General features: G+C 55.4%; 2 protein-coding genes across 5 annotated transcripts; both read right to left on the bottom strand.

Annotated features, from left to right (window-relative positions):
• Window positions 1–3,510: 3,510 nt before the first annotated feature.
• Window positions 3,511–8,143, bottom strand: HOXA9 (homeobox A9). Of its 2 annotated transcripts, XM_082692711.1 has the most exons (3): window positions 6,293–8,138; window positions 6,026–6,115; window positions 3,511–4,950 (listed from the first exon to the last, which is right to left on the bottom strand). In XM_082692711.1, exons 1-3 carry the CDS (start codon window positions 6,600–6,602, stop codon window positions 4,712–4,714), a joined length of 639 nt encoding a protein of 212 aa, XP_082548837.1. In that variant the 5' UTR covers window positions 6,603–8,138; the 3' UTR covers window positions 3,511–4,711. The 2 variants fall into 2 exon arrangements, with proteins under 2 accessions (XP_082548837.1, XP_082548836.1); XM_082692710.1 differs by having other exon boundaries at window positions 6,026–8,143.
• A 3,692-nt stretch (window positions 8,144–11,835) lies between these two features.
• HOXA10 (homeobox A10) lies at window positions 11,836–21,423 on the bottom strand. Of its 3 annotated transcripts, none has more exons than XM_082692708.1 (2): window positions 21,066–21,423; window positions 11,836–13,428 (listed from the first exon to the last, which is right to left on the bottom strand). In XM_082692708.1, the coding sequence occupies exons 1-2, from the start codon at window positions 21,073–21,075 to the stop codon at window positions 13,154–13,156; spliced, it is 285 nt and encodes a 94-aa protein (XP_082548834.1). In that variant the 5' UTR covers window positions 21,076–21,423; the 3' UTR covers window positions 11,836–13,153. The 3 variants fall into 3 exon arrangements, 2 of the variants coding, with proteins under 2 accessions (XP_082548834.1, XP_082548833.1); XM_082692707.1 differs by lacking the exon at window positions 21,066–21,423 and adding an exon at window positions 14,639–16,483; XR_014301077.1 differs by lacking the exon at window positions 21,066–21,423 and adding an exon at window positions 13,848–18,683 and having other exon boundaries at window positions 13,347–13,428.
• Window positions 21,424–21,678: the final 255 nt, after the last annotated feature.

The raw sequence follows: 21,678 nt of genomic DNA, 5'->3' as shown, positions 1-21,678 counted from the left end.
ATCCTTTCGTTCGTTTCTGGGCTTCTGTGTTTCCTCCTGCCTTCGGTGTCGGGGTTTTAAAACGAAAAGGCCAGACAGAGCCAGGCTTTCACTAAGGCCTCCTTAATCGCGTGTTCTCAAGCCATTGGTTTCCTACCTGTTTGACTGAAAAGACACAAATGCACTGGGTTATATGTGATAATATTCATAGAAATGCTCACTGATGATCAGCCTGGAGCAAGCATGTGCAGGAGGGTTTCTAACCAGCCGAGCTGTCTTTACATAAAGACGTTTTTCTCACCCGCTCTCCCCGAGCGGGATTCCTACCTACCAAGCACAATGTGTTTCCCTTGCTTCTTGTTACCAAATAGGGTTCAATATTTAAACCCAGATAAGAATACAAGCCCAGCCCTGGGAAAGCGAAGGGAGCTTGTTTCCAGTCTGGCCGCTGGCGATTAGCTTCTCTAAACGTTTCCAGCCGCGCCCCTCGCACGGGCTGCGCTCGGTTCTTCAGTCACTGAGCGGTCCCCGGTCGCGACGCAGGGACACATCCGTGCCCTACGAGTGCAAAGGAGCTAGGGCTGAGGCGGGGCGGGGGTTGTCTGCGCAGCTAACGGGGAAGCGCTTCCCAGGCAGCGGAGTCAGGAGAACCACCTCCCCAGCCATCCACCGGCCAAGGGCAAGGGAGGCCCGGTGTGGCAGTCCGTAGTCCCAGCCAGCCGGCACCTACCTGAAGCCTCCGAAATCGGTGGAGAGAAGCGGCCGCCACCGACCGGCTCCTTCGCCATTTACTCATAATTACATAAATTGAGCTTTCTATCTGCAGCTTGGATGCATGACCAGGGCGGCTCTAGGGGAAGCTCTAAAACCTTTCTTACAATCAGACGCTGCGAAATATTGTGTTATATAGGGATATATAATGAAGACGTGTATATAAACGGAGAAAGAGGGAGGAAAGGAAAGGAAAGGGAGGGGGGAGGAAGAGAGGGGGGGGGGGAAGGGAAAACACTCAGGAGATCTGTCAACCAAAATCCAGTCCCCAGTTTTACAGCGTGTACAGCGCGGAGAAGCAGGTTGTAAACATTTTGTGGGCTTGGCAGAGACTATTACAACCCAAATAAATACACCGCATGGCGTGTTCACAGGGCTCCGGGGTGCTTCGATGGGTTCTGTTTGTTTTGCGTTTTCCCTGTGAAACCATTCTGCACCAGGGGTTGATCCTCGCACCCGCACTCGTGGCCGCCTCCTAGAAGGTTCCGGGGCGTGTTCCCCGCCCAGGGTCCAGGATAGGCTGGGCCTAGATAGGGGTCCCCTCCCTCCTCCTCCTGGCCTCCTGAACACGGGAAACCAGAGCAGCCTGAGCAGCTCCACTGCCAAGGAAATTCGGTGGCGAGAGAAAGCAAGGAAAGCGTTCACGACGTGAATTCCTGTCCTGGAGCTAGGATGTTATCATAATTATTTTAAACGTTGTATTTCTTTTAGCAGTCCATAAACGTTGTATTTCTTTTAGAACAATCAAAGCAGCCCCTGGTGAGCCCCCAGGGATTTCCCCACCCCGGGCAATTCAGCCGCCAAACCCATACTAGAAAGTCACCAAGAATGCCTTTGCCCCCGATTTTCCACCACCTTGTTTTATTGCCGCTTATTCGAGGCGGCCGGGTCCCGGGGTCCTGGCTCCCCTGCGGGTGCTGGCTCACCGGCCTCGTACCGGGGCGCAGCGTTAGGGAGCACCCCCTCCCCCGTCTGCCGCAGGACCCTTGACCAACGTAGGCGCCCTCTGCACCCCCTCCGGGGGGTCACCAAGTCCCGGGGCTGTAGGCCTTAGTCCTTGTTTGTCCGCTGATCAGCCGAGTTCTCCGAGCGTCGCGCTGCCCCAAGGCTTGTCGCGGCCTGGGAACGGTGACCTAGAGTCACGCCCGCGCCTGGAGCTACAGCCCCGCAGCCGCCGGACGGCTGCAACCACGCAGCGCTAGGCCTCCGGAACCGGGGAGAGGAAAGCGGGCGGGAGCGGTGCAGGTCGGGCGAGCACCCCCGCTTGCTTGTTTCCCAGCGAGGTTTCCGGTCCGGCCTGAGCAGCAAAGAAAATATACGACCGCAGTTCATTCAAATCTGGGGCTCCCATTCGAGAAAGGCTAGCGTCAAGTCGACATCTTAGAACTTCCCAGGGTTTCGGCGGCGGGAGATGGCGGCCTGGGCGCCACTTGCGTGGAGCCATACTGCCATCTGCTGGCAGAATCTCTGCACTGCAGCCCCCCGCTCCCTGAACTTCGTCAGCCGCCCGGGCTGGCCCCGCGCCCCACTCCCAAAGCTGGGCCAGAGTCGCGTCCCTGGGGGGTGTGCGTGGAGCCCGGAATCTACGCTGCCGAGAGCGCAGTGCCCATAAAAGAGTTGTTTCCGCAGCCGCTTTATCGGTGCAGACAGAGCAAACAAATGAAAGGGCTTTGGTGGAAAATCTTAATTGGGGCTGCACAGTTGTAAACTCATTAAGGGCCGAATTCCAGACAGTTCGCAGACCCGGCCTTTATGGCACACCCTTACTGCCCATTCTTTGAAGTTCCTTCTGTCTGCAACAACAGAGGGCGTCCCAACCTGGCGGCGGGATGGGGGTGGGGGTGGGGGTAAGGGGAAGACCCATCCCCGGGCGTCCTGGTTCCCCCTTTAGGCATCGGAACTCGGATAACTTTCCAGCAGTCTCGGGGTGGTGGGGGGAGGGCGTGGCGAGCGAGAAAAGAAAAAGGGGGAGATTAGGCTGAACCCTCTGGCCACATCTATAAGGCGCTTGGGCCTCCGAAGTTGTGGCCGTTCCCCCCGCAGCCCTTTACACCCCATAAACGGCAACAGCCCTCATTTGCTTTTATGGCGCTTCCAGCTCGCCGGCTGCCTAGGCCCTGCCTCTGCCAGGAGGGGTGTTCGGGAGGGGAGTGCGGTACAGAACCCAGAATCTCCTGGGTCCTGACAGGACGCTGAGGTGCGGGGGCGCAAGACTTCAGTCCCCTGAGAGTCCCCAGATGTCCTTCCTGGCGGCCGCGTCGGGGCAGCAGGGCTCGTTTCCCTCCTTGGAGACTCCTCGGGAAGCTGGTCCTCCGACTCCCCGTCGCTCCTGCCCTCACACTCCCCGCCCCATGCCAGGGGAAGGCCCCGAGGATCTCAGTGGACGCGGCTTCGGGAAATATCTCTGGGCGCCAAGATGAAAGGGTGGCCTTTCGCTGCTACTGGCCAGCGGGACCTGAGACCCCAGCGCGGCTCCTCGGAGGCCTCTCGGCCTCCCCGCAAATGGGACAGGTCAAAGCCGGGAGCGAGGCCTCGCCGCCCCTCGTTGCCCAGCCTGGCTCCGTTGCTTGCGCCGCCAAGCAGCCGGCGGGAGTGGGAGCGCGGCAGGCTGCCGCTGGTCCGCGATCCGAGGGCCCGCCGGCGGTGAAACGGAGAAATCGAGATTCTGCCTCCTCCCCCCAGGCCCGGCCCCCACCCAGAGACACTACCCACGCTCCCCTATCCCAGAGAAAAAGGTGCAAAGAGCTGACCCGCAATAAATAGAAAAGAATCAATATATTTTATTTGCCAAAAAGTTAAATATCATCTCAACACAACATTTGGTCAGTAGGCCTTGAGGTAACTATTGCAAAATATACAGTGTATGTCCAGCCGGATGGAAACCCCAGATTCATCAAGGATACAAATCTACAGTAGCCCAGTGGCGGTTTCATAGTGTATAATTTATTATCAATAAAATTAACTCCATTACAATAAGCATTCATTTTTCCCCCGATTAAAATTAAATGTAAACCATAGGTAGTAACCTTCTGCACATATGTATAGCTCCGAATTTCCTCAATGTTCATCCGGTGCAAAAACAATATTCAAGCTTGTCTGATTACTTTTTTCTTTAATATATGGATTATATATACAATGAACAAGACAGGTTTATAGAACGGGTAGAGACGAAAATGCCCACATTTCCAAAGAGGAGGAAACCATGAATTTATGCATCCTGGAGAACACTTTCTTTCTTTTAAAATTTTATTTCACTGGGAAATCCTTACAGCTCATTTACAATCCAAGGTGAACAGCCTAGGCATACAGAAGACATGTTCCATACAGAGCTATACTCTACGCAACTATTTTTCTCCCCTAGCAACAACCTGAGTTGAAATTGAATTCTAAGCGCTCACAATCACAACGGGTGCATCACCCAGCACAGAAGTTTGAGTCACAAAACATAATTACCACAATAAAACACAGTGTTCAAGTATCTGGGCAGATCGCTCTGCCGCACAAAGAGCAAATTAAATTAACTACACAGACTAAAAACTATACAGCCCGCCATCAACAGTTGTGCATTATAAAAAGGTAGTATTTTTTTTGTTGTTGTTGTTGTTTGTTTCTTTGAAGTCAGGAACAGGTAGATTTTTTCTAAAAAATATATACAAGCTAGCACACACAGGCATCAGCGAAAATGTCCCCCCCCCACATACCATTTTTTTGTTTGTTTCTGTCTTATAGAAAATGGAAAGCTTACAATACCTCCTCCATCAAAGCGGCAGGCTGGGGGGTGGGGGGAAGCCAGCCTTAGCCCGGCTTGCCAGGGGGAGATGAGGCCTGGAGTTTAGAGCCGCTTTGTGCGGGATGGTTGGGGTGGTGGACGCTGGGGTCGAATAGGGGCGGGAGAGGGATCAGGCAGTCCTTTCTCTTTCTCCCTAGCTCGCTCTCTCTTTTCTGAATGAACTCAGTTGAATCACTCATCTTTTGCCCGGTCCTTGTTGATTTTCTTCATTTTCATCCTGCGGTTCTGGAACCAGATCTTGACCTGCCGCTCGGTGAGGTTGAGCAGCCGGGCCACCTCGTACCTGCGGTCCCTGGTGAGGTACATGTTGAACAGAAACTCCTTCTCCAGCTCCAGGGTTTGATGCTTGGTGTAGGGGCAGCGCTTCTTCCTCGTGGAGCGCGCGTGGAGCCAGTTGGCTGCCGGGTTGCCTGTGAAGGAGACAGACAGGGGATTTAGAAAGAGGAGAAGCACCTACGTCCCCCCTCCACTGGGGGCTGGGGAACCTCCTAGGGTCTTCGGCCAAAGTGCAGGACGCTGCTGAATCGGTGAGGGAAAGGCTGTAGAACCCGTACACAATGGAATCGTGGCAGACAGACGGAGGACCGGTCACTTACAATTGCACGCAGTAAAACCTCGGCTTTCCCCTCCCTTTAGGAGACCCTCCTCTCTCCTCTGTCCTCCTGTCCTTTTCCTCTCTTTCTTTCCACTCTCTGTACACTGTACAAGGATGGAAATTTAGAAATAGATCCTCTTCTTGCCAGGCAGGGGTACAGCACGCTGCCCTGTGTTCCTGTAACGTTAATACTCTCTTCTCCCCCACACTAACACACACACTCTCTCTCTGTATCCTCCCTTCCCCACCTTTCCTTCTACTTTCCCCTTTCCTTCTTTGACTCCCTGGAAGGCCATCAGAGCCGGGTAGCCGGCATGGCGCCCCTAGGCGCCCCAAGGATGTTGATCACTTCTCCAGTTTATGTGAATAATCTGGCATGGGGACCGCCGTGGCCCGGTCGCCTACAGCCTCATCTTGGGCAGGATATACGCCGCCACTGGCTGAAGGCAAGAAGTGGAGGGGATCGGCCGTCTTCTTCAATGTCTAGGCTGCAGTTGCTGCCGCCGCTCCAGGCTCCAGGACAGTCTAGCCGCACAAAAGATTCTCTCTGCCGAGCTGCTTTCGAAGAACGGCCCAAAGTACTGCTGTCCTGGTACCGGACAGCCAGGGAGAGGGGTGGCTGGTCTTGGCTTGGCCGGCAGCGCCTGCCCCGCCCCCTCTCTCTCGGCAGCAGCCGCCTCCCCTCCCCCTGAACCCGGCAGCCAGCTTGTCACTGCTCTCTGGAATTGGGGCCCCATCCGAGGCATCCTAAACAGCAACTTCTGGTTCCCGGCCCCTGCTCAAGAGGCTCGCAGCGCAGGCGAAGCAGGCTCAAGAGAAAGCTGAAGGGCTGGCAGATCCTGGTGGCCGGCGTGGAGGCGGCGGCCGGTCTGAAGGGAGGAGACACTTACTGGGATCGATGGGGGGCTTGTCTCCGCCGCTCTCATTCTCAGCATTGTTTTCGGAGAAGGCGCCTTCACTGGGCTGTTTTTCTCTATCAACTGGAGGAGAACCACAAGCATAGTCAGTCAGGGACAAAGTGTGAGTGTCAAGCGTGGGACAGTCACCCCTTCTGGCGGACAGTGGTTCAGGTTTAATGCCGTAAGGCCGGCTGGAGGGCAAGCCCGCGAAGGAGAGCGCGCCGGGCGTGGGCTCCAGCCAGGAGCGCATGTACCTGCCGTCCGGGGCCGCCGCCGCCACGGGCGCCTGGGGGTGCACGTAAGGGTGGTGATGGTGGTGATACACCGCGGCGGGCACCGCGTTGGCGCCCGCCGCGTGCACCGGGTTCCACGAGGCGCCGAACACCGCCGCCTTGGACTGGAAGCTGCACGGGCTGAAGTCGGGGTGTTCCGCCAGCGCGGTGGCCTGCCGGGGAGGCTGACCCAGGGCCCCCGGCGCGTAGCGGCCCGCGCCCAGCTCGTCCGCGGCCTCGGCGCCCAGCAGGAACGAGTCCACGTAGTAGTTGCCCAGGGCCCCGGTGGTGGCCATCGCTGTGCCCGGTGCCTGGCCGGTCGGCCCGACCCGCGGAAATTATGAAACTGCAGATTTCATGTAACAACTTGGTGGCACCAGGGGGGGAAGTACAGTCACCTAATAAGTTGCCGGCGCCCGCGCCCCCATTGGCCGCGCGCGTCACGTGCCCGCCCGGCAGAACAATAACGCGTAAATCACTCCGCACGCTATTAATGGCCCGGTGTTTTGCAGTCATAATTTTTATAGCAAAAGCCATATGTTTTTATGCAAAGGGATCGCGGCGCTCCACGATCGGGTTTGTTTTAATTGTGGCCAACGAAGATTAAAAGATCAAATCTGGCCTTGCCTCTGGACTCCCTCCCCTCCCACCGCCGCCACCAGACACACACTTCTTAAGCGGACTATTTTATATCACAATTAATCACGCCATCAGCGAGGCGCGGGTCCCGCGTGCGAGTGCGGCCGGTGGAGCCCCTCACATAAAATTAGACAATAATTGAAGCCATAAAAAAGCAGCCAAATCGCATTCTCGCTCTACTGTATTTAAATCTATATTTATGATATTTCATAAGGAGTGATTGTTTCAGAAGCCACACAGGCTGGTGGGAAGTCGGGAACGACCAACAGATTCGTTTGCTTCGCCGTGGTTCCCGGCTGTAAAAATTTACGAGGACTGGGAAAGGTTAAATTAGACTGTTGGGTTGGGTTGGCGAGCTCCCTGTAAATAATTCCTGCCGTCCCCGGAGATGCGAGTTTACCCCCGGGCCGGCCGCGAAAAAGTCAAATTCAACGCAGCATCCGTCCCAAAGGGAGCCACCACCGGCCCCTGTCCGAGCGCGCTGGGCACGGACAGGCTTCCCAGAGGGCACCGCCTATTGTGGGGCCCCGAGATCTGCCCGCTTTGGATCCCAGGGAGCCCGGGAAGCTGGCTCCCAGCGTTGCCGCTGCACCTCCAGCGAGCGCCCCACTGAGGAGCAGCCGGCTGTCTCTGAGTCCAGAGGCTTGAGGGCCTGGTTGTGCCGCGGGTTCGGTTCCGACCCCGCGCACACGCGCCCCCCCAGCTCTAGCCCTACAGCCCTACGGTCCTCAGCCAGGAATCGCGACACCCAGGAGAATGCAGCAGGCCACCCAGCGCCGTGCCCCGACCTCGGAGGCCCTCACGCTGAGCTCGGTGAGCTTTGTCGCACTCCCCAAACCCGAGCTGCGGGGGAAAAAAAAAAAAAAAAAAAAAAAAAAAAAAAAAAAACCACGAGGCAGCCTCCGTGGAAGGCGAGATCGGCTCGGGAGAAGGCAGTCCCGCGGAAGAGACCGCGCGCGGCTCCAGGGGCTGGGAGGCCCGCGCAAGAGCCTCTGGCCTCGGGGCCCAGTATGAGTTCTTCAGGGCTCCTTCCTTCCTTTCTTTCCGGCCACCGCCCCGGGCCCCGCCTCGGTTTTCACCAGGCCGGATGGCTCAACAAGGTTACAAGGCCCAAAGCTCGCGACCGCCGCTCAAGTCCAGGGCTAGAAATTAAAACCGGGAGGGGCACAGGGCACGGGGCTTTGACTTTAATCCTATTCCTTGGCTTGGCCACATGGAGGAAGGTATTTCTTACCCCTTTTCGAGTCTTCCAGGGTTAAATGAAAAGGCCTCGCGGCCACTGTTGGAAGAAAAAAACCCACCCCAAATCCGAACGGAAAGCAGCGACTCCTAAAAACGGGGTAATTAAATTCACGTGTGAACACTGTGCCTGCAAGAGTGTGTTTCTCATTAGCCCACTTCCCTGGCGGCGAGGGCGGGCGGCGAGGAAGCTTCCATCTCTTTTTCTGGCTTCATCCTACCCAACAGTTCCAGAAATCCTCCCCCAAACCCTGATACATCCCTATCCCTGACGGGGACCCTCAAGTGCCGGGCTCTCCCCGAGAGAGAGGCTGCGAAGCCTGGCGGAGACCAGCCGGGGTCCCCTTTATCCGCTCTCGCCGGAAGAGGGAAGTGGCCGACACAGTGAACTCCCGACGTGGCTGGTCCTAGTCGCCTTAGCCTCCTCCCCCATAATATTTTCCTTTCCCAGTAAATTCCTCTGCCTTATCCCCACCCCCATCGCATCCCGGCTGTGTCCCAAATATTGGGCAGCTCGCGGTGCCTCTGAGATTTTCATTAAGAAGTACTAACTCAGGAGGAGACCTGGCTCTTCATTGTAATTGTCTGAGAACAGGCTGGACTGGCCTATTTGCAATTCAACTTTTTTGCTCAGAGAAGCCTTGAATTAGTATTGGTATTTTTTTTTTTTTTAATGAAAAGGCTGTTTAAATAACCTTAGCCCTCCAGAATAGGACAGACACCACATAATTAGCAGGCCCTGAATGTTAAGCAGGCCTTACTGGTGCCTAAGAGCAGAGAAAAATCAGAAAAACCTAACTGGACCCCTTTTCTGCCCAAAGATTTGGGGAGAAAGGAGTCAAGCTTTTGAATCAGATTTTATTTTGGAAATGAAAGGGACTGTGTGTGTATATTAAAAAAAAAATAGATGTAATTACAAACTGCCCCTTTTGCCTGAGAGTTCTAAAACCTTGGCCTCCAAAATAAATCCAGTTCTCTGGTCTGGAAAATGGCTCAGAGGAGTTGAGGGGAGAGCCGTGTGCTGGCCTTTCAGATAACAGGACCGCAGGCAGAGCGATGGAAACAGTTCCAGGGCTGGAGACAGAGCTGGGAAGGGAAGCCCAGCTTGGTGGGCATGAGTCTGAAGGCTCTGCGTGTGTGTGTGTGTGTGTGTGTGTGTGTGTGTTTGGGAGGCAGGGAGGGATGAAAGTTGTTTTCAGTTTGGTAGCAAGAATGGTTCTTCTGGCTTCCAACAGCGGACTACAACTTGGAATGAGGGCTCAAGTTTGTAATACAATGGTTGTGGAATTTAAGATTCTTTTCCCCTATTATATTTGAAACAGAATGGAGCTGGAAGGGTCCCTTTCTCCAGTACCCATTGGCACAAGGATGCCATTTCTAACAGACTCTGAACCTGATAGAGGCTACGGGCAAACAAGCAACCGTTCTTTGCCCTAGCACTGCTCCCCTGCCCCGCGGTTAAAGCCAGAGTTGGGACCAGCAGGCCGGAGGAAAGCGGAGGAAGCTTCTAGGCGGGATTCCCTGCGTGGCCAGGCTCTATATAGAGCCTGGCTGGGCCTCAGCCCAGGTCCCAGCCTCAGGTGCCCAGTGAGGCCAGCAAAGGCCTCTTTGCCCTCTGTGTGGGCACACAGAAACGGCGCGAAGGCCCCCTAATCGGATCTCATAAGCTCTGGTTGCCGACCCGCGGAGTAAGAACGCAAGGCCGCCGCCATCCGGTCGTGATCATAACCGAGGCCTTGTCTGCAGCGGCACACCAGGCCCAGATCCACAGCCCCCGACAGCTGTGCCACGCGAGCCCTTCCTTGGCAAATTCCGACCACAACTTGAGCACGCAGAAAAAAAATAAATAAATAAGAACCCCGTCCCAGGCTCTCCCAAGCCAGCCCTGGGTCCCTCCCGGAGGAAGAGATAGGAGGACAGGAAGTGGAGATAGAAAACTGGGCACAGAGAGACCCAAGATGAAAGACAAATGAACGGAAGGAAAGAAAGAAGGAAGAAGTAAAGGTAAGGATAAAGAAAAAGAAGAAAGAGGAAGAACGGAGGGTAGAAAAGAAGGAAGCAGAGTCAAAGGCGACTCCTGAGAGCAGAGGGCGGCTTACAGAGAGAAGGGTAAGTGACAAGGCCAGGATCCCAGCCCCTTTCCAGCCTGTCCCTCCTAGTTTAGCCTGAGTCTCTCAAGGGGATCTTCCCTGATCTTCTACCCTGGATTAGGGCTGGTTGTGTCCCAGCCTTGCAGGAGAATGGCCTGGAGTCGGGGGAGGCCCAGAATGGGAACGCGTGCCCCTGACCTTGAATGGCTCCGGGCCCAGAATTCCTACCACGCCCCTGGCGTCCGCCGAGGAGCAGCTAACCTGATCGTACCTGCTCGAGGCCAGGTGGGGATGGGGATTGCGGCCAACAGCTTGGCAAAGCGCTGAGAAGGAGGCAGGGACGAGGCTCCTGCGCGGGAAAAGCCGAGGTTGCCACCGCAGGCCTGGCACGACCAGGGCCCGGATGCCCCGCCCGGCCCAGCCCCCGCGCGCACAGGTACCTGGAGACGATTTCAACTGAAGTAATGAAGGCAGTGTCGTGCTGTCGAGAGAAAGGTGGATCCCAACAACAGGAAACTACCTAAATCACCGACCAGTTCTGGTGCTGCCAGCGCGGGGCTGTCTCGCCCGCCGCCGCCGCCGCCGCCGCCGCCACCGCCGCAGCCAAGGGAGAACCCTGCGATCGCGCCCGGCCCGGCCCCTTGCCAACCTGCGCCCGCGCTGCCAGTGTGTGTCCCCCGCTGCCGCTAAGGCATCGCGGCGGGAGAAGCCACCGGCCCCGGGAAGGTAAACCTGGGAGAGAGGGGGAAAGAAGGTAAAGGAGAGAGAGGAAAATGGAAGGAGAGGGAAAAGCGAGAAGAAAGGAGAGAAAGCAGTGTGTGTGCTGGTTTCCCAAATCCCGCTTCTCGGCGAGCCGGCGCCAACCGGCGGCGACCCTGAGCGACTCGAAAGCGCCAGGGACGGCCCCGAGCCCGGCTCCCAGTCTGGTCTCGGCCTCCGGCGCTCACTCCCCGCGGCTCGCTCTCCCCCTCTCTCCCTCCCAGCCAGCCAGCCAGCCGGGGCGCGCGCTCCCGCGCCCCCTCCCCCTGCCGTCGCCCTCCCCCCCACCTCCCGCGAGCAGGAAACGCGTGGCCCCGCGGAGGGTGACCAGGTGGGGGAGGCCGTGCTGGGGGAGGGGGGCTTGCAGCCCGCAGCAGTCTACCTAACTGCTGCCGCGGACGCTAGTGACGCGCTCTGGGCCCAGCCTGCTCCCCGGATTCCTAGGCTGGGGGTCATCTAAGACCAGGGGACCCGCAAAACAACCGGCGTCTGCGAGCCTCCCTGGGGCTCCCGAAAGAAATCCTGTTTGGCTTCCTCTGTCTATGCAGCTCCCCTCTCAACTGAAACCACTGGTCCAAGACAGCCACAATCCAGATATACTAGCAAGTCATAAAACTGAACAAAAGCCGACAAACCTTACGGCACCAGGGCTATAGGGCCCAGACAAATTACGACCGTCTAGGTAATATTTAAATAGATGCCTAAAGTAATTGCAGGGGGCGCGGGCTAGTCCTCCTGTTGTAAAAGTGGTGAACGGGATAAAGTGGAAGGTGAAGATAAGAAGTAAAAAAAAAAAAAGAAGTAAAATTTAAAAAGCTTCATTCCACAGCTTTTATTCTTCTATAAGAACATAAACATCGTCTTTTTTCCACGCACAGCAGCATTACAATATTAATTTATTCTGATTTAAGATTAGAAGTAAATAGAGCTAGAACTAACATTTATAATAACGATAGAATGCATTTGCATAAAACAAGATTGGCAATTTTTCATAATAATAGACATTTATACAGATTTGTATTTATAATTTTTCTTTTTCTGCACCTACAGGTTTGACCCTTTTATGCATGTAACTTCACAGTATAAAGGAAACCCAAACAATGTCTCCCTTCTCTAGTCTATTCCGCTTGCCCAGCGCTCCTCGGATTCTGTAAATTTTAGGAAGGAAAATATAAAAGAGGAAGAAGAAAAAAGAAAATGAGAAAGAAAACTCTCCACAAGATAGGGAGAATTGTGGTGTGCTTGTCATGTTACCAGTGGTAACAATTATTTAATGACCAAAAAAATCCCCACTAAATCTGCACGCATAAACAAAACTATATTAGATTATTTATCTACAGCCAGAAGGATATGAAAATTCCGAGGTAAGTGAAATAATTTAGTCCCACAATGCAAGACCTTGCACAAACTGGCAGAGAAGTTTCCTTCTCTTGGTTATTCTTTTTTTTTTTTTCCCCCTCCCTTTTAAAGCTGGGATATCTTACAGAGGAAGGAAAGATTACTCCTTATGACTCTCAATTTTCTAATCAGCCAAAGCCAAGCCCTTTTGCCAGCCTGCATGTCCATGCTTGTAAGCCCTTCTTTTTGCCAAGGAAGAGAGAAAGAAAGAAAAAAGAAACCCAGGGGCCTATGTCCCCTGATTAAACACAGCCCAGCACTCCAGGCAGGCGAGCCTGGTGGCGGCTCCTTGCACCATTGACCTCAGGCCAGACACCTCAGCGCCTACAATGGGACCTCGGCCTTCCGGCTAGGTTTGCCCGCCCCCGCAGGAAACCAGCTCCACCGGGAGGACAGGAGCCATTTCCAGCAGAGGAACCCCGAGACAGCAAACCAGCCCAGTCACCACTCAACACTTGAGGATAATATTTCTCTCTATAGAAATGCAGCACGATATGGCTTTTTCCCCCAGAAAACAAGTAAACCAGCACAAGCAAACAGACAAAGAAACAAAAAGTCAGAACAAACCAGCCCTGCACAGATGTGACGGCCATCGAGATGGCGAGTGTGGGAGGGAGGAGTGGGACTCCGGCACAGGTGCGAGTTCCTGGGCAGAGGCCGAAGACAGAGGGAGGAAAACGGCTCTCTGGCAGCGGGAAAAATCGGCGTTGCCTGGAGCTTCATCAGGAAAAATTAAAATTGGCTGTGAGCTCCCGGATCCGGTTTTCTCTGTTCATTTTCTTCAGTTTCATCCTGCGATTCTGAAACCAGATTTTAACTTGTCTGTCCGTGAGGTGGACGCTGCGGCTGATCTCTAGGCGCCGCTCTCGAGTAAGGTACATGTTGAACAGAAACTCCTTCTCCAGCTCCAGCGTCTGGTGCTTGGTATAGGGGCAGCGCTTCTTCCTGCCGCTCTTTGCCGTGAGCCAGTTGGCTGCGTTTTCGCCTTTGGAATTGCCTAGCGTTTAAGAGAATAACGAAGGGAAGATTACATCGGGGTCTCGCCAGGCTGTGCGCAGGGGTGAATCTGGGACTTCTCTGTGATAAGAGGGATGCCCTAAGTCACACAGAGAGAGTTTTGCACACACACATGCACACACACACACACCCCTCTTTTAGCTTGCTCAGGAAGAGCAGTGCCTCCAAAGGGTGTGTGCAAAGTGGAGAGGGCCTCCAATCTGCACCTACCCTCCCAGTTTACATTTTCTTCCACTTTTTCTCAAACACCTGTTTTAGCACAAAGCTATCCGGTGCTCGCAGACTGAACGGCCTGGGAGAGCAGGCTTTATATCTTGAACTTAACGCCTTTCTGTGCTTCTCGCCCCAAAGCAGACAAGCATTTCCTGCAGCCCCCAGCCTGGGGGCATGGGTGCTTACTTGGAAGGGAGGCGGGCAGCGTGGCGCTGTCCCATTCCCGTACCCTGATTGCCGAAGGCCCAATGAAGAGAGGAACAAGGACAGAGTTGGGACACGGCGAAGGGAGAAAAACTGATTCGAGGTCAAGGGCCGTCCGTCACGTCTTTCCAGGAGTCAGAGACGTGCAGTCTGGGCGATTCGGAGTTCCAGGGGAAGCGAAATGGCCCCTCTCTGACTCTAAGCTCAGGGCCCCGGCGACCAGGCCGGATTTGCCTTTTCTTCTCCCCGCAAGGAGGATTCCCGCCCCTCCAGCAACTTTGAAAAAAGCATGGGGGATCGTAAACTCGAACTTCGCCGGTTAATGGGCTTATTTATTGGTGCTGGCGGCTGCTTATTTTGGATGCCTTACAAACATCCGCGCTATCTGCGGGCGAGCCACTTTCCTCCCTCCCCCTCCCCCCGCGTGGGCCGCGCCTCGCAGGCTGGGCCCAGACCACGGCTTAGGGTGCTCTGGGCCACGGAGAAGGGCAAGCGCAAGAGAGGGGCTGCTCGTCCATGCCCTCGCCCCCAATGGGGGTGAGCTGAGGCCAGAGTGGCGGACGTCTTGGTGTGGGGCGCTAAGCCGGACATGAATTTTTACTGCGTCCCCACGCCCAAATATTAAAAAGCAAGTTCACAAGGTCAGCCTGCCTGCAGCTTGGGCCAAGGCCGGCCGGCCGGCGCTGCGCGGACTCCTGGCTCTCTGCTCTTTCCCTTCTCTGGGTCTGCCTGTCTGCCCGCCTGACTGCGGCCCTTCGGCGCGCCCTGCTTACCCAGGGAGTCCTTCTCGGGCGAGGCTTTGCTGCTCTCGGAAGGGGCTGGGGAGAGCTCCTCTGCCGCCGAGGACGACGCGTGCGCCTCCTCGTCGCCCTGTGAGCCCCCGCCGCCGCCGCAAGTCAGCGTAGGGGGCGGCGGCGAATCGAGGGCTCGCTCTTTCCGGGCTGCATCCGCTGAGCCGGAGGCGAGCGCGGGTGGCGGGTCGAAGCCGCGCCCGGGGGGTTGAGCGGGGAACGGGCCGGCGCCGAGCTGTTGCGCGCCGCCGCTGCTGCCGTAACCCTTGGCCGTGCCATAGGCCTGGGAGAGGCGGAAGTAGCCGGGCACTGGCACCCCGCTGGAGGTGCTCAGGGCGCAGCCGTCGGGCGGCGGGCCCCGCGGGAAGGGGGCCAGCTCGGCCGTGGCGGTGGAGCCTTTGGGGCATTTGTCCGCCGAGTCGTAGAGGCAGTAGGAGCTCTCCTCTTTGATGTTCTGCGCGAAAGAGCACGAGGTGGCCTGCGGCGGGGGTTGGGGTGGTTGCGGCGGGGGCGGTGGCTGCTGCTGGGGAGGTGGTGGCGGCGGCGGCGGCCCCTCGGGTGGCTCCATCCGGCAGGACCGGGGCGCATCCAGCCACAGGTCTATAGGCGCGGGCGCGTAGCCGTGCGCCCCGGGACCCAGGCCCCCGCTACCGCCGCCGCCGCCCGGCGACGCCGCCTCATTGCGTTTGCCTCCCAGAGCCGGGAAGAGCCCGCAGCTCTGCAGCCCGTAGGGCAAGTCGGTGGCTGGCGGCAGGTAGACCCCGCCGTGGGCGTAGTAGCCGCCGCCGCCACCGCCCCCCGCGCCGCTGCCACCACCGCCAGCCTCGCCTCTGCCCGAGCTGATGAGCGAGTCGACCAAAAAAGAGTTCGCGGCGGGGCTCTCCGAGCATGACATTGTTGTGGGATAATTTGGCGAAGGGAGCAGATAGCCCTTTCTGGCTGACATTTCTTGTGCAAAACATGCTGAATACGATTAGCAATCCCCCCGCACCGCGGCGGGTGCCCACAGCCAATCCTGAGCCAGAGTTTCCGCGCGACCACTCCCAGTTTGGTTTCGTAGTCGCGGGGCTGCTCTCCGAGGGCGCCCTCTGAGCCCACGATTGATATAAATATGTAATCTGTATTGATGGGCCGGGAGACGCACACCCGATACCTCGGCCCAAAGGCCAGGAGCTGTGGGGGCTGCCCCAACGTGGCTAGTGGGGGGCCTGGCCCCTGGGCTAGCCCCGCCCACGTTCGGACGTGAGCTCTCCTGCCGGGTCTGTTTGAAGGGCCCTAAGGGCCCCGCGCAGTTAACAAGTGCGGTGTTTATGGTGTGCACCCCGGTCTGCCTTGGGTGCTCCCCATTCTTGTTTCAGAATCAGCCACTAGCCCCCCAGGCACTCTAACCACTAAGAGGACCTGCTGGGACCTCAGGCTCTTCCCTTTCAGCTCGGGACCTGGAACTGTCTCCCAAAAGTGACAGACCAGGCCCTAAGGCCACCAAGACCTTTTAGAGTGTCTGAGATCCAGCGCGCAGTGGAAACTGGCTATTGCCACTTCTTTCTTACACCCCACATAGAAATTTCCCCAAAATGTAACGCCCTGGCTTCTCAGCCCTCTACACTCTTCCTCAGCCAGTCATTGATCCATTTGGGATCTTGGCTTCTGGTGTGCTCACCTGGCTTGCTTTTTCTGCAGCTCCTGTCGGTGGACCCTGGTGAGCTGAAAGGGATTGGGGGGGTGGTGGTGGAAGCAACCGGTAACCTTAGCTAAAGACTCCCCCCACCCTATTCAGAGGTCAGAGTCAGATCCAGGCACCCCACAGCCCCATCCCCAGGTTGCTTCCAAGCTCATACCCCGTTTTAGGGAAGTCTGAAGGACACATCGCTCTTCAGGGTCTTTGGTTTGACCAGAGACCTGAAGACCTGGAGGGGGAAACTTGGAGAAGGGGGCCATGGATGGACACCGCTGCCTCAAGCTCTCCCTTTAACCTTGGCATTCGCATGCACTAGGAGGTTATGACAAGAACCAGTGTCACCACACTCCTGCCTCTCGGTCCCCTCCCCTCTTCCCCCCTCCCCTCCAAACCCGTGTCTAGGGCAGCCCTCTCTCCCGCGGTGTGCGCATTTTAACGAGGCCGGCGGTGAGGAAATCCATTCTGGGCAAGGCCGGGCTGGGCTCGTGGCCCAGTTATAGCAGCGTTCCGAGGCCAGGCCCTTTGCGCAGCAAACACCAGAGCCTCCTTCTACCCTGGCCGTAGGGACATGCTCTTAGTCAACTGGAAACTGCTGGCTCAGGGCGCTAGCCCCCCGTGTGGGCCTCAGACCTATCTCAGGAAATGCGACCTTTTCCGGCCGGATCCAGTGGAGCCCAGGAGGTCGCTGCCTTGCCCCAGGGCTGTGCGCCACAGCTCTCCAGGACGCCCCAGGCCTGCCTGCCGCTGCACCAGCTCCAGCCCCTGCAGAGGCCTTGACTGGGGCTGCTGAATGCCCGGGATCCCAGGAAGCAGACTGCTCAGGCCTCTGCCTACAGCGGGGAAACACCCTCGCATCCCGGGTGATTTGCCGGGCACCTGGCCTTGTTCCTCCCATGGTGAACCCAGTCTGAGAAGGAAGCCAAGCCTGAGAAGACCCAGAGAGAGTACTCGGGAGAGCTGGCGGAAGAGCCCTGACGCTGGCTTCTGAAGATGCAAGCGGTTGCGGTTTCTGCCTGCTGTGGCTGCTCCTCCCGGCGCCCCTCGGCAAGGCTTGCGCTGCACTCCCCCCACTTCCACCCAGCTGGTCTGTGCCTCACTGCGACAGGCTCCACGGGACAGGACGGGGCATGGAGGTAGAGAGGAGGGAGATGGAGAGAGACAGAAGGAGAGAAGGGCTGAGGGAGAGGGGAAAAGGGGGGGGGGAGAGAAGGGCAGAGACTCTGAGAACCAGTTCTCTCCAATCCTACAAGATCCTGAGGCTGCAGAAGCAGCGGCAGCCGAATCAAGTCTGTACGGAGAGATGGAGAGATGCGGAAACTCCTTCTAGTGAATCCCCACTAGAAGTGGGGACCTTTTCAATCCCCATCTCCTTCTAGTGAACAAAGCCAAGGCAGATTCTAACCTGGCTAGGCCCAGAGGCCAACAAACTTGAATAGGCAAAAGCTTCAGAGCAGGGAAACCTCGGACCCCTGTCTGGATAGACTTGGTCCTTGTCCAGCTCTCCTGGAGGGTGAAACGCATTGGGACTGTTGCACTCAGCAGTGCTACTGGGAAATGCCACAGAACCGAGGGCTGCCTGAGAAGGGGGGCTTTGCCCCAAAGCACTTGTCCATGTCAATCATGAAAGCTCTGCAGAGGGTGAAGTAAGTCCCAAACATGGGAGGGGGGTCCTTGAGAAGAATGAGTCCCGGCAGACTCTTTGAGACAGGATTTGGTTTCTCTCCACACTAAAAACAGAAAGGGCTTCCCAAGGCTGTAGGTTGGGAGAGGAAGGGACAGTGGCCATAGGAGAGAATGCTTGAGATGGCAGAGGCTAAGAAAATAAAATGAAAGTCAGTGATCTAAACCTATCTTTCTTATTGAAAGTTAAGGCCCCACTTGGAAAAGCTAAGGCCAAGCTCTGATTCTTACCCTGTGAAAAATGCACATCTGGGCATTCCCCCAATTTGACCCGTCATTTTCAAGGAGTTCACAGACCCCCTCACAGCCTTCTCCTTGGGCCCTCCAGAATGTTCCAGGACTCTCAGGAATTCAGCAACCCTGTCAGTTTGACTGGTAAGACAAGCCGGGTGCCGGGCTGTAGGCAGCTCAGGCTCAGCTGGGTCAAGGCCCTGTAGGGAGACCAAATGGGCTTCTAGGCTGGATGGGATCCCAAGGCATGCAGGTACCAACCAAGGTGACAAAAGCCAGTTTGGTACTGTATCTGCTTTAAGAAGGCCCCGTTGGCTGAGGACTTAGAGGAGGTGGAAGTCGGCTGCTGCCTCTCAGACCATGGCATTGGCACTTGGGTCTTGGGAAAGCTGAATGTTTTTCTCCAACCTCTTTTTTCCCCTTGTAATAAACCAAATGGGATGTTGAGTTTGTGTTGTTTCTTGATTAAAAAAAAAAAAAAAAAAAAGAGGAAGATGATGAGGAGTGTGTAGGCCCAGGGCTGCCGCCCGCCCCCCCCACCAGGGCTGGCGAACCCTCCGCCTGCGGTCGTGCCTGGGACGCAGACTGGCCGGCTGGTTGGGTGGAGAAGATATCCGCGCAGCCGAAGCTCGAGTTAGATTCCGCTGCCTTTTCAACGAGTCTTGGAGCTCCCAGCATCCCCGACCGCTCCCCAAGGCTCCGTACTCCTCAGACTGTAACACCGAGGTGTTAACTTCCTCAATAGAATATTCGGTTTATCGATCGCCAGGGCTTTCCTGAGGTTCCTTATCCCCAGAGATTAAGAAAAGCGATTCAGTTGCAGCATGGATGGGCTCCTGGATACTGTCTTCCCTTCAGCCCATTTGCCTTCTTTCCTTCTCTCCCTTTCGCCCTGCCTCCCAGCTGCTGAATTTCTCTGTCCTCCTCAGGATGCTTTTGACATAAAACTCTCTCGGTGCCTTCTTCCTTCAGCCAGGCCTGTATAGCCATTATGTGCAGCCCCCATGTTTTATTTAGGAGTAAGTATGTCGATTTCTACCTGGGTTAATAACGGTTCCCCCTCCCTGTGGCTATGAGCCGAAGTAAACACCAGGCCAGTGGAATGAGCCCTTTGAGGAGGCTCACCGTTGTATTTCCCCGGATAGTGGATTCCTCCTTCGGAGTAGGCCCTTGCAAACGACCCAGAATAACAAACTGTTACTACCCCAAACCCCCACCTCTTTTTAAAAATACTAGGTACTGAGATGGGGATAGCCAGTAAATGGTTTGTATTTGGAAGTCATTCTCAGGACTTTCCAGGCTCAGAATTTTCCCACCGGGTATAGAGTTGGGCTGTGGCCCCACAGAAGAAAAATAAACGCTATTTTCACATATCCCCTTTAACAAGAATTCTGGACTTCTCTGATTCTCACATTTACTGTATGGCGAGACATTTTTTTGAAAGCCATGACATTCTTTTCTTATTCATCTTTAAGAATGTCCATATTTCCAAGGAAATCTGATGTGTCTGTTTTGAATTAATCAGGTGCAATCTATCCCTAACAACCAGCTTTAAATTTTTCTCTAAATCCAACCACTAAACTGGCCCTTTTCTCCTGATGGGGGAGTGTTGGGGCCTTTTCACACACTCCCTAAATTACAATATCCTTAATTTTCTCTATAATAAACTGCCTCTGGCCTTGAAACTAGAAGAGGTTCTGGGATTTTAGGGAAGGCTCAGGCTGCAGAAAGCACGGTGCGGGTGCGCACTCGGTGGGGTTCCTGTGGTTCTCTTATTTTGGCAGAGTTTGGGAGCCCATGCTCAACAAAGACTAGCGACTTTTGATAGCAAGATTTACACACACACACACTCAAGCAGCACCTATTTTCTCTGCAATTCCCTCCCCCCAGTCACCCACGCACTATACATTTATGAAAACAGCAATTTCAAGAAGCTAATGAAAACATTGGAATAAAAAGTTAAATATAAGAAAAGAGGAAATTTGGATCTAGCCTCTGAAATGTTAAGTCAAATGAGTATTTAAAACTTATTTTGTGACAACCCTGATGGAGAAATTGTGATCAGAGTTTATCCTCAGTGCTAGCTTTTGAAAATGTATAGGTATACACCAATACAGTTTTTTGCATATTTGCAAAATATCTCATATTTACATCTAAGAAATCGCTGTAAAACCCCAGCCAGGTTTATAGCCATAAATTCCAAATAAGCAAGTGGATTTTCCCTGGAAGCCTCAGAAATCATATGAGACTTTCTTGAATTGGCCTTTTTCAGAACAAAGGTTTTCCCCAGGATGCTGGGCAGACCTAGAGACCGCACCTAGTAGAAAACTAGAGACCTCCCGGATGTCTGCCCCAGGGAATATGCCGGCCTCCGAGACCACGGTTGCTGACCACCTCATTGTTTAGAGTAGAAACTTTGTTTTCCCCAGTCCCGCCATCGCTCTCACTGTCTCCCCTTCTCTCTCTCTCTCTCTCTCTCTTTTTGTTGCCACCACAACCCCCATCCCAGCACAGCCAGAACCCTTTCGCTTGAATGCCCCCCATGCCCGACTCATCCCATTCTGAATATTTCTACAAAACTGAAAGATCGCTCTGGGTGAATTGCTGGCGCATGGGTCTAAAATCCTCAACTTTTCCACTTAGGCCTCCCCCTGTTTTCCAACCTTAGGGAGCTACGGCAGGAAGGGGGGTCGGCTGAGCGCCTGTAGCGTCACCCGGAGCACACAAGCCCAGCCACTTTGCCCAGTCCTGCTCTGACATCGGCCACCTCCCCACTCCCGACTCAGCCAGACTGAAATTGCTAAACTTGTGGCCTCTTACCTTGACACATTTCCGAAATCACTGCCAAGGGACAGCGGGCTTCTCCGCGGCGCGATGCCTGCGAGGCCTACAGAAGGCACGTTGCTTTAAATTACAACACCAATTACTTCTTGAAGGTGAGCCTCCCCCCCCCCCGCTTATTTTGATACTAAGGGAAACGGGACAAGTGAAATAATGTAACGTGCTGCTCTTAGTATCAGAAACGAACAAAGGCCAAGAATCGCGCAGGGGTTCCCGGCTCCCTGGCGGCTTTGACATTGATCGGACGTGCGCCATCTCGTGGCGGCTGAGCGACTAGGCCCGGCCCGAACTTCGGCCCTGAGCCGGGAGAGGGAAGCAGGCTCTAGGCATAGACGGAGGGAAAGAATGTGCCCAGCCCGCTGCTAAAGAGATCTCATTTTTACATCTAAGAAATTGCTGCAAAACCCCAGCCGGGTTTATAGCGGCGCATTCCAAATATGCAAATTGGCCGGCCCGGACGGGTTTACGACCACATTGTCACAGCCATCGGAGGATGGGCTTTTATAGGGCTCAGAAATCAAACCCGCGCCCGCTCGCCGCCCGCCGGCGAACAGTCCCCTGGCTAGACTCTCTCTAGCAACTTGCAAGACTT

This window comes from Mustela nivalis (assembly GCF_964662115.1).
Source record: "Mustela nivalis genome assembly, chromosome: 12".
NCBI classification, from domain to species: domain Eukaryota; kingdom Metazoa; phylum Chordata; class Mammalia; order Carnivora; family Mustelidae; genus Mustela; species Mustela nivalis.
This window is presented reverse-complemented; position numbering and strand designations above follow the sequence as displayed.

Bases quoted from the DNA above. Each gene is read 5' to 3' on its own strand.
- HOXA9 (XM_082692710.1), bottom strand. From the start codon at position 6,602: ATGGCCACCACCGGGGCCCTGGGCAACTACTACGTGGACTCGTTCCTG. The intron at 4,951-6,025 runs GTAAGTGTCTCC...TCTCCTTCACAG, and splicing joins CAAGCCCCCCATCGATCCCA to GCAACCCGGCAGCCAACTGG.
- HOXA10 (XM_082692707.1), bottom strand. From the start codon at position 15,602: ATGTCAGCCAGAAAGGGCTATCTGCTCCCTTCGCCAAATTATCCCACA. The intron at 13,429-14,638 runs GTAAGCAGGGCG...CTTAAACGCTAG, and splicing joins GCCCGAGAAGGACTCCCTGG to GCAATTCCAAAGGCGAAAAC.